Here is a 17,696-nt window from a genome sequence, read left to right as displayed (position 1 = left end):
GCAAACAATTGAAGTTAGAATGGTTGCACAATTAATTGACAATATTTTGCTCATTTTCCTCGATAATAGTTGCTTTTCCACTAATGTTAATTATTTATCTAGCCAGTAAAGAAGTGAAGTAGGCCTAGAGGTTTAAAAGAGGTCTATAAGTAAATATTGATGACTCAGTTTTCACAACTGCAGATGTAACCTGGCTGCCAGGCCATGTGAATCTCCTTCTAATGCACAGTGCAACTGAGTCGGAATGGCAAAGACTAGTAGTAATGACCAAATCGAGAGGGAAATTTGGGCAGCTAGATCAGAGTAGGGTTAGTGGCTACTGTTATAGTAGTACTGTGGATGTGGCCGAGGAGTATGAGCTGTTGTAATCATATTAGATAATCCTTCATTTCCAGGTACTCCCTCACAGTCCAGTAATGAAACCAAAGAAGCGACAAAGGGTGACACCCAAAGTTGTGGCATCAAAATGGATCCAAGGAAAAAAAGACCAGGATCATTTTGAATGCCATTACTTTGGCCCATTAAAAGGTTTGTGTTTTACATTATTTGTGTAATTCCATTCTAAACTGAATATTTCATTCAAATTGATACACACCATAGACTTTCAGTGTAATGTACAGTTACACAGGTGTATATAGTTCTAGCCCAACTATTAATAGAGGTGCCATGCTTTACAGAGTAGAACTTTACTTTAATTGCATTGTAGGCCGCCTAAATGCTTTTGTCCTCTTTTAGTCCGTTCCATGCATTATTTTCCCTTTACCTTCCTTTTCAGAATAGTATAGGGAAGGGAGGGGAAGAAATTTAAAAAATATAAATAAAAAAAAAATAAAAAAACCATCGTGTTCGTACTTAATGCACGATCGAGTCATCCTCTCACTGTAATCATTTAAATGGAAAAAATATTTTTTTTAATTTGCTTACAGATAAAAATTACTAACAATCTGAAAATCAGTTTTGTTTTCACTTTTTATGTGCTTTTAGTGTTTGCCGATTGATGTGTATGGCAACATGTTTCAGTCACCAATGCACCAAAATCTAAAAGTCAGTATGGTAGTTCATACACTCATCTTCCCCCCCCCCAAAAAAAAAAATATATATATATATAACAACAACAAAAAGTGGCCATTTTGTTTTTTTAACTCTAATTTTTGTTATAAGACTCTAATATTAGGTAATGAACAATATACCTAAGGGAAATTATTCCTCTTTCAGATGAGCATATATTAAGTGGTCATCCATGCATAATGAGTTACAGTCCAATAACCATGCAAATGTGTAAAAACAAAAATATTGAATTATTCACGAACATGATATTTTGCTTGGTGATTTTGACTAATACCATACACCATATGTTTTGATGCTAATCTAATGTAGGCATTTTGGGGGAGCATGCTGGCATGGGTATTGGACTCATCCATAGGCGATCAAAAATTAAAATTCTGCTCATCTGATTGTTTATCAAAAAATCTTTTAGGTTGAACAAGTGGCAACTTCCCTTTTTTATCTGAGTGTAATTATAGTTATTTATATAATTTCAGACTTGGAGGGAATATACAAGCTAAACATTTACATTAAGGGGAATCTGCTATAAAAAGGATTTTCCAATTCCTTTTCACATTTTAATAGTGTGTTTTGTCCAGTTGGATTGGTTAGGAATAAGCAGTTAATTCACAGGTTTTAGTTGGCAAAACAAGAATTCATAATTCAGCTATTGTATCTATACTGCCTAAAATATTTTCAGAAAGTACTGCAATGACAAAGGACATTCTTCTTTAACCTTGAATATGTCTATAAGGGGGTTGGGGCAGGGGCTGGCATGGAAAGGGATAGGAAAAATGTTATAGATGTTAATTGTGCCTTCAAGTAAATGTTTTTAATTCAATCAGTCTTTATTAATAGTTACAATTTTCTATTTCCTCCACTCTACATTACCCCCCCCCCCCCCCAATTTTGCAGGAAGAGGAGTAGTTGTGACACGCGATATACAAAAAGATGAGTTTCTCTTTCAGTATGCTGGAAATCTGATAAATGGCACCGATGGAGAGAACCTTGAAATTCAGAATTCTACTGGTTTTAGATTCTTCTTTACTGCTAAAAATGGCACAAAGATGTGGTAAGGATATCTTCAGCAAGTCCATGTATGCCTTTAAAGAAAAATATAAAACTAAAACTGAAAAACAAAACAGAAAATAGAAAGAGTGCATATATACCTCCGGCTAGGAAGAGTGCTTACTGGAGCATGTCACAGTGTCTGTCACAATGAAAATACGCGCCTCACATTATAAGTGTACTGTACATTCACTTATTTTCATTGGACGCTAAAGGGAAATGCCCTTGGCTCTTCCATCCCTGGGGTCCATACCCCCTGGAAATTGCACATTTTTACCCCTGTGACCTTTGACCTCATGACCCCCCAAATTTTATTATTTGTTGTGAGTTTCATCATGCACCTCTCCTGAAAGTTTGATTAAATTCTGACAAGAACTTTTTGAGTTATGCAAAACAATGAACCAACAGGACTGAAAAAATACAATTCTTCCAAGTTCCTTGGTGGAGGTATTAACACATAATTATTCAGTGTGAAAATGAACATTATGTTCCCTAGCTCTGCTTATCTTGCATTGGATTGAGTAGTATGCTTTATTAGTATATGTAACTACATGTGTCTTGAAAGATCATTGTGTTTGTGCCGATTCTTTATTCTTTATTTCTTTCTGGTGAAAAGTTATTAGATTATAAGCTCAAGAAAAATTGAAAATTTCGGACAGCATGTTGAGAAAAATATACAATTATATGGTGTACAAATATATTGTGTGGAGATTCAAACAATTATAATTTTTTTGTCTAATTCTTCGGCAACTGTGAATTATTTTCAGATTGACCTGTTTTTTAACTGCCTGTGGGAGAAAAAAAACAACTCACATTTGTTTTGCACGACAACATTCAGCTAAACACATGACAAATTGCTCTATCTGTTGTATAATATTGTTGTAAAATGAAGTTTAGATGGATCAATATACAGCCAGGCATACGACCATTAAAAATGTAGTTTGATTAGAAGGTATCCATGACAGACTGTCACAATTTAATTGACTGTCCGGGCCTGCGGGTGGTTTATTATAACACAATAGTCTATGGGGTAAAATGATTGTATTTACAATGACTTTCATTGTTCACACCATACCACAAACACTCTTTCAGTATGTTACAGACTCTGATTGTAATGCCTTCTTACTTTTCAGCATTGATGCAACCGATGAGCCAACTGGTGGGCCAATGCTCGGGAGATTGGTCAATCATGGCGTAGGAAAATCATCAAATGTTAAACTCCGTGTTGTAGAAGATGAAGGCACCCCTTTCTTATGTTTGTTTGCATCCAAGGACATTGAAGCACAAACCGAACTCCTGTATGACTATGGAGTGCCATTGCAATTCAATCAGGATGAAACGGTGAGCTCTAGCTAGCTATTTCGTTATTTTTTAAAGATGCTCTGAAAGAACATTCGATAGGTATGAATATAAATAAATACTTAAATATGAATGCTTTTTTTCCCTTCAATTTGCTAAATGCTTGATAGTCAAAGGGTTTTTATTGAAAGAAAATATCCTTTATACATCATTGTAATTCATTTGCGATCAATATCTGTGTCTTAATTATATCATTAATCAGATTAATCCGATATCGAGTCCGATATCGAGTCCGATACCGAGAACCTGAATACCGAATTGATGATCGATGATGGTATAAATATACATTTTACATATTTAATGAAATGATTTTCGGTATAAAAACGCTGGGAAAGAGAGCATCAAATTTTGTAGTGGAAAGTTTTTTTGGGGGGGGCTGCAGCCCCCCCCCCCCAAGCCCCCCACCAGTACACCAGTGCATGCTATAGGCAGTGCATGTGTTGGTCCGGTCAAAAACTGATTCTCTTTTTTTAAAAATTATTATACTCCTTTTGGGTGCAAAATCAACGTCTTAATTGTTTGTTCTTATTTATTTTGTTGCTTTTAAGAGACATTCATTATTGTTTAAAAGATATTGTCAATTTCAAGGAAAAGAAGCCCCTCTTATCTTTGAACTGTGAGTGATTTGACCGGACCAACGGCTATTGTCTTCTTAACAGTCCGCTCACTTTCAGTAAACATAATGCCCCATTTCTCTTCTAATGTTGCCCTTGCACTTCCAAAAGACGTGATTTCTCTGCAAGAGTAGCCTGTTCTTTTTCAGTTATAGGGCTCTTTCTATTCCAACACTTCCAACTTAGCCCCTTATCACCTTTCAAAATCTCCCCATTTTTCTTCCATTAGAGCCATTTATCTTCCAATAGTGGCCCTTTCCTTTCTAAAAGCGCCCATTTTCTCTTCAAAGAGTGTCCCTCTTTAAGAAATGATGCCCTTTCTCTTTCATAAATAAACTCCTCTTAAAAATTCCAAAATCATCCACTTTTCTAATTTTCTTCTAAAATAAAGTCAATTTCTCTTTAAAGGTGACCACTTTCACTTAAAAAGGCGTAACTACTCTATCAGTAGGAACTCTTTTTCCAAATATAGTGTCCTAGCTGTCTCTTCTGATACCACTTTTTCTTCCAGTAGATAAATAAATGAAATCTAATTGCATTTCTTTTATATTCTTTTTAACGGTCCCACATTACACATTCTTATATCAAACTATTCGTCTGTTTTTCTCACAAGTGCTCACAAATCAAATCCTAATGGGTGTGGAAGTAGTAGTAGTAACAGCAGCAGTAGTAGTAGGCCTAAAGTAGTGGTGGTGGTAGTCGTAGTAGTAGCAGCAATAGTAATAGTAGAAGTAGAAGTAGTAGTAGTAGTAGTGCTGGTGATAGTATAGCAGAAGTAGTAGCAGCTGTAGTGGTGGTGGTAGTAGTGGCAGTAGTAATGGAAGAAGTAGTAGATGTTTGATATGATATAGCACAATGTAAGGCAGCAACCTTTAATTGTTCTTTAAGAGTTCGTATTTTGCTTAATGATGAATTGTTAATATTAATGCAATATAATGTTAAATATATGTCGAAGCCTCGGGCGTCAGTGTTTAAAATATGCGGAAGCCCCCGTGTCAAAATGCACATTTTGACCTTGCATAACATTGCGTGCATTTTAAGTAGCCCATAAAGGAGTGATTTGGGAAGGCGTTGAGCCCCCCTTCCAAACGTGGACGGTCCCCATTGTAATGAATATCACGCGACTAACGTCCACAGTTGAAGGCTTAAAATAAAAAAAATAAATGAATTAGTTACGGGGTATTCAATGTGATATTTTCCCTTTTCACCATTAATAATTAAAAAATCCCTAAAATATATCCGTATTTAAAAAGGTTTCAGGAGCGTCCACGGTTAGATGGTTTAAGTTTATAGTCCTCGAATGAAGGCGATTACACGTAAGGGTGTGTTTGTGTGTGTGTGTGGATGCGCGCGCACGCTAGTGTGTGGGGTCATCACTGCGCATGCGTATTATTGTCAGTACATAACTTTGTTTTAATAACATAATAAGCAATTATAGGAAATAGATTCTTCATCTCCTATATGATATGGGCAACAACTTGTTAAACGTTTAGACCGGAAAAAAGTTAGTTTGAAGAAACATCAAACTTGGAAAAAATGGCTGGTCGCCCACAAGCGCCGACCTCAATAGTAGCTGCACAAGATATCATACCAGAGATGCCAACTTTTGGAAATCAGAATTAGGGAGGATTTGCAACCGACACCAAATTATGTGCGCGTAGCGCACATCTCGAGCGCGGAGCGATCGACCCTTGCGGCCGGGGTCGAGGGCCCGCCTTAGGGCCCTGGAAGCTCTGGGTTTCTAGATGCTCTCTGGTGCAATCTGACCCTTATTTTGGAGCATTTCACATGTTTTTAAAAAAACATTGTTCCCACTTTTTTGACATAAAAATAAAAATATCAAATATCATGAATATGCATTTTTACATGTAAAAAAAATGAGGGGACAATAGAAGAAAAGTACCTGTTCAACTATAATAATGAGGAATTATCCTCTTTATTATTATTAAAGCGCGGGTAACGTCTTCCTCCTCGCTGGTCCCTTGCTTGGTGAAATAAGTCAACAGGGTACTAGTGGAGCTCGAAGATCTCGTCTTCGCAATGTCTGTATGCCGTTTGCTCCCTACGTGCTTCCGAATATCATCACGACCTCCGTGCTCAACTTTAATGTCCACGCTGCAAATTGTGCAAAATGCATGGTAGATTCCTCTTTCCGAATACACGGGTACTGGAGACTGTATTCAGTCTTATACTTCTGAGACCATTTCTTGGTCTTTTTTTGTTGATTTTCCGCCATTTCGTGTCAATATCAACCCATCAATACGCCGAAATCACACACCGATATTCCATCGCACGACTCGACAAATCCAGCGGCCGCGAGCGCACACGCCTCGCGAAGCTAGCCAGGCCTACCGGCCTGGTGCACAGTGGATTCCCGTTGGGCATATCACATGCACCAGCTTTTCGCTGCTCCTTATTTGTCTGCCTTTCACACAGAATTTAGTAGCAGCGAAACGTAATGGAGTTACTACATGCTAAAGTCAGCAGACGATACATGTACTTCCAATCCAATTTGATCAATGCAAAAAAAAATCGTAATTTCGGGAGGATAAGGATGGTAATCGTAAGGGCGGGAGTTGGGATGAATTTTCGGGAGCCTCCCGATGAAATCGGGAGGGTTGGCATCTCTGTCATACCCGTTGCCGATATGATCGCTGATAACTTTTTGCTGATAGATTTACTACCACAGTTAGTGACGGTCGAAGGGTGCATCAATTTTCTTGCGAGGCGACAACTTCTCGCAAACTCCTACACGTGTGAACAGTGCCATGTAGGTTGTGGCAAAATACTGAGAGCGGGTATCGACTCCTATGTTTGGAGGAGTCCTGAGTGTCACAGAAGAAAGAGCATAAGGCATGGATCTTTTTTCTCCGGTAGCCACCTTTCGCTCCAGCAGTTGATTATGTTCGTGTACATGTGGGCAGATGATATGCCACAAAACTTCATCAAAAAACAGACTGCGCTTGGGGAAGATCACACAGCTACAAACTGGTCAAATATGCTAAGAGAAATATGCTAAGAGAACTATGCAGCCAGGGCTTGATTGCGAATTTTCAACAGCTGGGAGGATTCGACTTGAATGGCGCCCCTAAGATAGTTGAAATTGACGAAACAAAGTATTTTCATCGGAAGTACCATCGAGGGGCCTACCGAGATGGCCACTGGGTGTTTGGCACCGTCGAGAGGGAGACGGGAGGTGTTTAATGGAGGTTGTCCCTAACAGGAATAGAGCAACTCTGGAGGCCATCATCTCTAGATGGCTACTGCCCGGGAGCCACATTATCAGCGACGGCTGGGCGGCCTACAATAACTTGGACCAGCTGAACGGAAGAATCTACCTCCACGATGTCGTGGTGCACGAAGAGAACTTCGTTGACCCCCTTCTCCCATGGCTTCACACCAACACCATCGAAGGTCGGTGGATGCACGCCAAACGGAAACTTCGACGGCAGTTTGGAACTAGCAGAGCCCTGTTCCCATCGTACTTAGACGAACATAATTATGTGGCGCACAAGCACCGGACCAAACAAATTCGGTGAGATCATGCGATGCATGCGCCAATTTTACCCTGTGTAATCAGTATTCAGCAGTGTTTAGTTTCTTAAATTGTTTGTGCAGTGTATTGTATTTTGGGTAAAAAAATGATACATGAACTCTATTAATTATTTCATTCGTTTGTGATACATGAGATTGTGATTCGTAAAACCCATGCATTGGACCGATGACGCATTCCCTCATGCATATGTTTACAAATGATTTATATAATTTAAGTGATTAGATTATGTAACATGCTTTAAAATGTTTATGACCAGTGTATATGCCCTTTAACTAAGTCTTTTTTAAAACGTCACTTCACAGAAAGTTTTGCATTAATCCAACTCTTGTCATCATAATATAAAAGGTGTAACTACAATTCCTTTTATGATCCATGATTCGCCTTGATGATGTGACATGCTATCTTCTGACTTTTACTGCGCACCTTTATTTTTTTTAAAGACAATACTTGGTTTTATTTCATCGATGCAAAAAAATAAATGTATAAAATAAGAGTGAAAAGAATATGACATCATTTGCCTATTATAACAGTTTTACTTTCTAATCATTAACTTCTAAAGTAATTTTGTAAATTATTATTTACATATTAATATTTTTTTTGACAGAAAATGTGATTGCAGATAAAAGTGATGAAGGATTACCAAATTTGTTTCACGAAAAAGTCTTGATTTGATTAGACCTTAACAATTTCACTCCCATTTGTTTATTCTCATTCTTGATGACTTTTGGACCCTTCAATTATACATACATGGATATCTTTGTTATCCCTACTCTTTTCCAAGAAAACTGCCAAATTGTGGGTCATTTTCTTCTTTCATACCATCTGCGGAATGGTTGCTCTGAAAATGTTCCCTCTCACTGGGATTGAATTAAAAGAATTCCATATTTCTTTTTTTCTTCCCAGAGCTCATACGTACAGCTTGAAACCCCCAATGAGGTAAGATCCTTTTTGAAGCATATGATGGATAGATTTGTCATTCATATTGCAATTAGAATAGCAACTTCAATCAATTTATTTAGTCATGTTAACCATAAAAATACTTTTTGGCTCCCCAACATTATTTTTTATGATAAATTTGTAACACCAAATACTTGCATTACACGACTTTTCTTTTTTAGTCTAGTGCAACTTCTGAGACCAAAACTGCAAAAACTGCTCAAGACAAAATTTCATGTACGCATCCCATGCAAAATATGTGGTTTTAAATATAATACAAATTCTGGGGGTTTCTAAAGTACAAGGATGACAGGAGCTTTCTAGGCCCTTATTAACACATATCTTGTATGTGGATAACATGATTGTTATGATAATTTTTATCAACAGAGATATGTATATTGTATTGTGTATTTAGATTTCAGTAAATCAAGTTGTACAATAAATTATGATTTTGCTTTTTTAAGGATCGAGGATGTTTTTTTTAAATAATAAATTGTATAAATCGTTAGTGATATTATACAACAATATACATTAATATTATGACCCACCGGTTGATTGAGGAATGAATGTGATGGATGGTACATGTTTGGTAATTTACAACAAAACTTTGTTACATGTATTTTTTTTTCTATCCTTTTGCATTCAGACCTTAGTGCCACTGTTTCCTGGGGGGAGGCCGATCATCACCGATGCACAACGGCGCCATGCATTCAGAAAGGGAACTACAAAGGAGACTCTCCTTACGAGTCTCCAAGAGGTAGTTTTTGGGCAGGAGACCCTGTCTAAAGGGAAGGCGTGTGGCATGAGGGTGGCCGTCAATAAGGCCACACCAGACGCAACTGTGCCCCTAGATCCTGAGCTATTGGTGGAGATAATAGGTAGTTAACAATAGTGAGATGAAGATTTTTTTTTATCATGGCTGGTATCTGAAAGGTTCATGTACATGTTTTGGATAGCTGTAGCATTTCTAATCACAAGAAAACCCTTTAGGTTAATGGAATCCATGTATTGCCAAAAGACAAAAACTTTTTTTTTTTTACATTTGTGTGTCAGTGTTTGTTTATAGTACATATACCTGTACATTAAACTTTTGTCTCAAGTAAAATTGGAAGTCTTGTTTCTTATTATACTTCCCCAACGTTACGCGACGCTCGCGTCCGTAACGTTGAGGAAGTACAATAAGAAACAAGATGGCGGCGTAAACATCGGGCAAGTCTCTTCCGTCTTTTCACAATATTTTTTCATTTTTTTGATGAATTCTTGTTTTAAAAATAACAACGAGAGCGTAGAAATGTCGGAAATTAAGTTTTATCCCATGTACATGATTTAGAGCTAGATCTTTCAGAAGGAAAGTAGAAATCTCGGGGGTGAAAGTTTCAGGTTTTGGCTGGCTCTGTGTGGGTCTATGAGATAGAAGGCCTGGCTTCGTATGAGAGTAACCTTACGTTAGTAAATGATTTTTACTCTCTAGAAGCCGCCTGGCTAAGACTACGGTAGTTGTTGCTCTTCATTCTTGGCCATCCGCACAAAATGTATTGGCCATCAATTTTACAGGAATATGATAAGGCGTCGTGTCTTTCAAATAACGGCTTGCTTAACTAATCCTTACATTGACTTCTTTGCTTCCCATATTTAAATGCCAATGTAGGCCTACCTCAGCATATTCCCATGAAATAGCTAATTACAGTTTCATTTTGCGCAGACAGCGGCCGTAAGCCACGCCGGCCGAAAGTGAGGAGAAGTGACAAATAATGTTCAACACATGCCGATGTCCGATTTGATTTCAATTTACTTGAGTGATTGGAAATGAGATCATGGAAATACTGAGTTGTTTACTTTGTTAAACTTTATCAACCTTATTTTATTTTTAATTTATTATCAGAATCAACATTGGGGACAAAAGCTACGATGAGACGGATCATGCAGGACCATCAAAAAAGGAGGTTCGGTTTTTCCTACCCCATCGTCAAGCAGGCGTACAAATTTCTTCAATTCGCACCCGAAAATCAGCATCACAGTTCACCAAGGCAGTTGACTTCTTCAAGTTGGTTTTACTCTCTCAATAATTGAAGAAATCTGCTATTTCGCAAATGCCTATGCTCTCATCAATGCAAGAAAAGATCACGGGCAAAGTTATCTAAATAGTGATGGATCTTTCACGTATGTTACACCGGATGAATTGTATTCTTTCATTGGTCTTCTGATATATATGGACTTTGTCCAGCTGCCGAATATAGATCGTTACTGGTCAACCAAAACGCTCTATCATGGGATATGGGCGCGTTCCTTTATGACTAAGAATCGATACAAAGCTATCAATAGCTTTCTTCATGTGGTTGATCCCACGGATGGAGAGGAAGGTGATCCCTTGGCAAAAGTTCGCTTCCTTATTAACCACATTAACAACATGTGTCAGGAGTTGTATCAACCGTTTCAAAACATCTCAATTGATGAACGAATGGTCCGTTCAAAGGGATGTTTTAAGTTCAGGATGTATATCCGCGATAAACCAACAAAGTTTGGATTTAAATTATGGGTCCTCGCGGATTCGGCAAATGGTTATACATGCAAATTTGAGGTCTACACGGGTCGCAAAGCTGAAGGGGTGCAACATGGTCTGGCATATGATGTCGCCATTCGTTTATGTGAGAAGTTTATCAATCAGGGGTACCATCTGTACTGTGACAATTTTTACACTACATCAAGACTTTTCAGAGATTTGAAAGCTAGTGGTATATTAGCATGTGGCACGGCCCTCGCCAACAGGAAAGACTTTCCATCGCATTTCAAGAAAACATTTAAATCATGGGCAAAAAAATCAAAGAAGGGACAAATGCGATGGGACAGGGATGGACCTGTTTTGACTATGCAATGGAAAGACAATAAAATTAAGGTAAATGCTAGTTTTGGTAACGATACCAAAATGAGTTCGTACAGAATCCAATGAAATGACCACCAAAGTGTCTGTTTGTATAAATAAAACGCATGTGCCAAAGGATTCTGGAAGAAATTGTGTAATTGCTGAGAAATCAGCAAATAAGCACAGGATTCGGGTAGAGCGTCGGGCCCGACGCTCTAAGCAATAATTATACACAGTCCCACGTGCGCTTATCTGTGTTGCGGAAGTTCAGTCTGAACATTTTTCAGCGTAGATTTCAAGATTTCACAAAGTTCAGTTTATGTAACTGTACCAGATCTAGATCCTCGATGATATACTGACAATTAAGCCTGGTTTTACAGACTTTCTCATGAAATCAGTGTTTACTGCAACTACTGGAATTTCTCTTTAATGTCTACAATTCACAAAGCTGATGCAGCCAGTCATACTCTCCGGAGGGTAAAAGTGAATGGTAAATTTTCACGCCATATTGTACGCCAACCTAATGCTTTCCAAGACTATAATCGTTTCATGAATGGCGTTGATCGCTCGGACCAGTTAATTGGTAAATATGATACTTTGAGAAAAACAATAAAATGGTGGAAAACCTTGTTTTACCATATGGTGGACATAACAGTTGTGAATTCATATATCCTATTCAAACTATTTCAACAGCAGTACCCAAATAATGTTGAATTACAACGTGGATCCACCTATCTGCAGCTTGAATTTAGGGAAGAGCTTGCTTGTCAGTTAGGAGACATTACTGATGAAACAGAAGTCCCTTTGTTTTCACAAACCAAACATGAAAAACAGGACAAGGATGATGCTGAGCCTAAGCATATGCCAGATTGGACAATGACAAAGAAACTGTCAGGTGTGCTTTCGGAAACTAAAGGTTGAGGTGAAATCAAGTGTAAAATGTGAAACTTGTGCTGTATTTCTCTGTTTCAATGCCAAAAGAAACTGCTTCAGAGAGTGGCATAAATCCCAGGCTCAGCATCATGAAGTTTGAGTTTCGTTACATGTATGTTTGCATTATTTATGGTATCAAACTGAGTTATATTTCATTCCAGATTGAGGAGGTTAAAAAACCTCTCGATATAAAACATTGGTAGTCAAGTTCTTTTCAGTATGTGAATGAATGGATTTTAGAATTCTTCGTGTGAATTGGTACAACTCACATTATACATCATCAATGATTGTAAATGTATTGGGATTTCTGGTTAATGTGACATAACTAATTTAATTTATTCTCAAGAAATGTTACAGATATAATGACACAATATTGTACTGTAATTCAGGAATGATAGTAAAAGTTTATTACATAATGCAAACTAATGTTTGAGGAGGTTAAAAAGCCTCTCAATTTAAATTTTAAAACATTGGTAGTCAAGTTCTGATCAGTATGTGAATGAATTAGAATTCTTCGTGTGAATTGGTACAACTCACATTATACATCATCAATTATTGTAAATGTATTGGGATTTCTGGTTGATTTATTCTGAAGAATTGTTACAGAAATAATTCAGGAATGATAGTAAAAGTTTATTACATAATGCAAACTAATGTTTGTACAAATACGCATTCTGTAATGGTAAATTGTCATTCATTTTAATACGGAACAAATATCGGGAAAAGGTGATATTAATACACTGATTTGTACGCTTTACAATGTGGCTTACAGAATTTATATTTCAAACATGGTAAAATGTATATTTTAAGACAAATATAAAATTATTACAATAAGATGAAAACAAAAACTGCACAAATTTGGATTATACTGTGCACGAGTGTATACAGGACATACATTTGTGCACATGGAGACGGTTTATGAATATTCATATACATGTACAATTGTACATTATGTATCGTAATTTGCATAAATTTGCATATACATGCAAATATTTGTCATCAAAATAACCTCCTTATCTTGCAGAGTTAACTTAAAAGAATAATTATTTTATTCCTAAGAGTTCAGACTTAATTCTACTGTTATAACTGACAGGCCTTATTTCCATCATTGGTTACAACACAGTTTATGACAATTTTTACCCAAAAAGGTGAAATATTAAATTCACAAAAAATACAACTTTTAATCAAAAGTATGACATAATTATGACATGCATGTATTGCTGAAGAGTTGCTCTAAAATCTTGTAATGCTTGTGTGAAGAATTTCTAATAATAAAATGCAAATAGTTGTCAACAAAAGTGGAAAATCTGAAAATTTCTATATATTTTGTGTATTATAATTAGCTCATTAATATTCATAACTTAATTTGCATACGTAATTATGCAAAAATATTCATATTTTTAAATTCTACACATTCTAAGCTTTCATATGGCATATAGGTTTACATACTCTCCTCCATAAATTTTGCACCCTATACCCACTAAACAGGAGTAAGACAATTACATATGCAAATTAGCAATATACCCCTGAACAGTTAGGAGTTAATGTATTGTACATTTTAGCATCAATGCAACGGATGAGCCAGCATCTAGCTCCATAAAACTAGGGAAGAAAGGTTTCGAAGACCGAGTGCCCAGCCTCTAGATAAACATATAAAAACTTTGAAAGGTTACATCTTGCAACGAATTAGGCAGATAACAAATGGCAAATTCTGTGTCATGGACTCACATCGCTTTGTAGAGCTGCGAGATTGTGTTGTGTCACGTCTAACTTTTAAAATGCACAAAGAGGGGGGTGCATGAGCAAAGTCACTTGTTTATCAAACACTGGAATGATGCAAATGAGGGGGTGTGGTTAGATCAACAACTGAACGTTCTTGATCCACTGGACAAGGCTCTTGCAGCGCAATTCAAAGTTGGGTATCAGAGTCGAAAAGGCAGGCACCTTGCTCCGATTCTTGTTCAGAGGAAACCCACCATGCTTTAAGGAAGCTAGCAGACCCTGAAGTAAGGTCAATGTGGGGAATCCATGATGATGCTCAAAAGTGTGGTGTGATCCAGCCAACATTACTCAGATTGACAAGATTGCGCATATACATTGCCACTATGACACAACTTCTCAATCTGAGGGAAAATATTTTGCAGGCTGCCTGATGCAGCCAAGCAAGTTGCAAAGATCTCAAATGTTTTGTTTGCAATGGAAGGAAAGGGAGGAAATCCTATTGAAGTGCTGGGTAAGGCAAAGAGCATTGAAGATCTTCAGCTAAAGCCAGATGAAAAATGAAGGTAAATTATATTATCTCTCATATTCAGGATAAATGTGGTTATGGCTTTTCAATATCTGACATATGATATGTATATATATTTTTTTTAGATATGATTGGAACTCTCATGAACTAGAAACAAGTTTTGCTCTTTGCTAGACATCAAAATTTGTTGTTGTTTTTTTAATAGGGCAGCTTTCTGTCTTATAAAAATTATGCAGGGAGAAAGGTATTGTAGCTAATCTTAATTTATATTTGATAAGTCAATTCATTGTTCACCCATGTGTCTGCTTCAGAATTTACACTCTATTACAGCCTATATTTGCAAGCAAAAATAAAGTGCTATAGGTTCTTGTGGGTCCAGCAATTGGATCACCTAGAAAAAATTATTTAAACCATAGAAATCAATAAAGAGCATGTTATTTTCATAAAGAGGCGTCATTGAGTAATTCTGCGACTACAGTAGAGTTATCGCCCTTGGCTACTTTAAAAATAGTTTCATGTCAAAAAATAAATCTGCATTATCTTCAACAGAGCTGGATACTGTAGAATCAGGAACACTCGCTGATGAGGACAGTGGGAGTGATGATGGAAACTCTGACACAGGAGTGCAGTATTCTGTATCTACTAATAGAGATACAGTGACAAAAGTTTTCATTATTGTTACTTTCCAGCTTTGGGAATTCAGATGACAGCACAAGATAATCATGATGATTCTGACAAAGACCATTCAGATTCTGACAAAGACTACCGGTATTCAAATACTGACAGTGATAGTGTTTACTCAGAGGTAGAAGGCCCCATTGGGTCTCCGCACTGTAAATGAGAATTCCTGATCACAATGAGGACTTTGCATCTAAGAACAATCAAATGGAAGATCAGGATATATCAAAGCGAGTCCAACCTCGTAAATCCCTGCAGGATCCAGGTATAACTTCATCCTCAGGATTAGGAATCACAGTTGCCACTACAAACAATAGCAAAGGGTACGGAAATGTGATACGCATGACTATTGCGTTTTTTGCATGAACCAGGATGGCAGTAAGTTACCCAGGCACCTTTTCACACATAGTGCACAAGAACCAGAAGTAATACAAGTTGCCAGCATGCCATTTCACTCTAAAGAGAGGGAGAGCTTATTTCATGTTCTGAGAAATAAAGGAAATCATGCACATAATCTTGATGTGCTTGTGAAGAAAGAGGGCTATTTAATCCCATTTAAAAGACCAACCTACAAAATAGATCCCAGTGAATTCCTTTCCTGTGAGGATTTCCTTGGCTGCTAGCATACATATTCAAACATGGTGTGACTGGTGAAGGTTTGGAGGACCTACTTAAGATGTTTAACATATTTTTTCCTGGCATCTTGCCCCAGTCTAAGTATCTTAACAAAGATTTGTCCCAATAACCTCTGCTATATATCACATTGTATGTAAGAAATGCTTTGGTTACATAGGGAAAAGGGGTGAAATAGTAGATGGTTCATGTAATGAGTGCAATGTAGCATATGTAGTTAAAGAAAACTTGGAAAACAACCACTTCTTTGTCACAATGTCCTTGGCAGATCAGTTAGTAGATCTCTTAGAAAATCACAATGTTGTCAAAAATATGTTAGTAAAATCAAGAGATATCTGTGAGGAGTATGTAAGTGATGTGTGTACTGGGGCAAAAATCAATAACATGATGGAATCAGGGCAATTGACCGACATCGATCTCACAGTCACATTCAATATTGATGGTGTCCCTCTTTTCAAGTCGTCTGGAAAATCTGTGTGGCCAATTCAATGCTCACTTAAAGAATTGCATCCAGATGACAGGAAGATGAATATTCTCATCACAAGTCTTTGGTTTGGCCCATCAAAACCTGTTATGGCAACATTCTTGAAGCCATTCAGAGAAGAGGCTTGTCAGTTGGCGACAAATGGACTACGGTGGATGAATCCTCTGACTGATTGTGTCATCAAATGTCAAGTTTTCCTAGTGTGTGCAAGCTGCGACTCAGTTGCTCGGCCAGTCATACGCAATTGCACCCAATTCAATGGTATCCATGGGTGTGACTGGTGCTATCACTCTGGAGAACGAGTTCCAAAAGGTGATGGTCATGTCCGATGTTTCCCATTTGTCAATCCTGAGCCTGAGCCGCGTACTATTGACACCCACACAACAGATGTTCTTCAAGCTGTTGAACTTGGTCAGCCAGTTCGTGGTGTGAAGAGCCCAAGTCAACTAATGCTGTGCCCCAACTTTGATATAGTAGATGGTTTTGTAGTAGACTATTTGCACAGTACTCTTCTTGGAGTAGTTAGACAATTTACCTATTTATGGTTTGACTCTTAACAACCATGGTAAGCCTTGGTACATTGGTACAAGAATCCAAGAGGTTGATGCTAAACTGATGAGAGTTTCACCTCCAAGAGAAATAACGAGAGCTCCTCGAAGCTTGACTACAAGAAGGTTCTGGAAAGGCTCAGAGTGGAGATCTTTTGTACTCTTCTACTCTCTGTTTGTGTTGCAGGGCATATTGCCTGCCCCATTTCTTCATCATTGGTTTCTGTTAGTCTTTGCTTCGCACATTCTCCTTCAAAACAAAGTGAATCTCGTGGACATTGAGAAAGCAGACCTTGCTTTACAAAAGTTTGTGATCCAAACTGCGTCTCTGTATGGCAAGGAAAATGTGACATTCAATGTGCACCAAATGTGCCACTGGGCAACATGTGTACGTGCATGGGGACCAGCATGGTCGCATTCTTCTTTCAATTTTGAAGGAAATAATCAACTTCTGTTGAAATTGGTGCATGGCACACAATTCATTCTCCGGCAAATGTCACAACATTTTCTTCTCTACAGGACCACGAAACAGCTTGCCAATACCTGCATGGCACAAGCATCAGAAAAATGTGCAGATTTGTTTGCACATCTTTCACACACTGGAGCCTACAGACCAGTGCACAGGAAATTCCTTGACAAAGTGCGGTTTTTAGGGAAGCCTGAGTTCAAGCAGCTGGATGTCGTACACCAGGTTGCTATAGAACATGTTCTTAGACAGGAGATTCGTAGTAGGGA

General features: G+C 37.7%; 1 protein-coding gene across 1 annotated transcript; it reads left to right on the top strand.

The window, feature by feature from the left end:
• The first annotated feature begins 1,162 nt into the window (after nucleotides 1-1,162).
• LOC135155723 (uncharacterized) lies at nucleotides 1,163-13,661 on the top strand. The gene is made up of 4 exons (XM_064105783.1): nucleotides 1,163-3,453; nucleotides 8,545-8,577; nucleotides 9,224-9,455; nucleotides 10,460-13,661. Exons 1-4 carry the CDS (start codon nucleotides 3,148-3,150, stop codon nucleotides 10,645-10,647), a joined length of 759 nt encoding a protein of 252 aa, XP_063961853.1. The 5' UTR covers nucleotides 1,163-3,147; the 3' UTR covers nucleotides 10,648-13,661.
• The last annotated feature ends 4,035 nt before the right edge of the window (nucleotides 13,662-17,696 follow it).

This window comes from Lytechinus pictus, chromosome 10 (genome assembly GCF_037042905.1).
Source record: "Lytechinus pictus isolate F3 Inbred chromosome 10, Lp3.0, whole genome shotgun sequence".
NCBI classification, from domain to species: domain Eukaryota; kingdom Metazoa; phylum Echinodermata; class Echinoidea; order Temnopleuroida; family Toxopneustidae; genus Lytechinus; species Lytechinus pictus.
This window is presented reverse-complemented; position numbering and strand designations above follow the sequence as displayed.

What these genes read in the sequence shown, in the direction of transcription:
- LOC135155723 (XM_064105783.1), top strand. Translation starts at nt 3,148, where the DNA reads ATGATTGTATTTACAATGACTTTCATTGTTCACACCATACCACAAACA. An exon ending in AATTCAATCAGGATGAAACG is followed by an intron (nt 3,454 to 8,544) that starts GTGAGCTCTAGC and finishes TTTTCTTCCCAG; the next exon opens with AGCTCATACGTACAGCTTGA. An exon ending in AGCTTGAAACCCCCAATGAG is followed by an intron (nt 8,578 to 9,223) that starts GTAAGATCCTTT and finishes TTTTGCATTCAG; the next exon opens with ACCTTAGTGCCACTGTTTCC.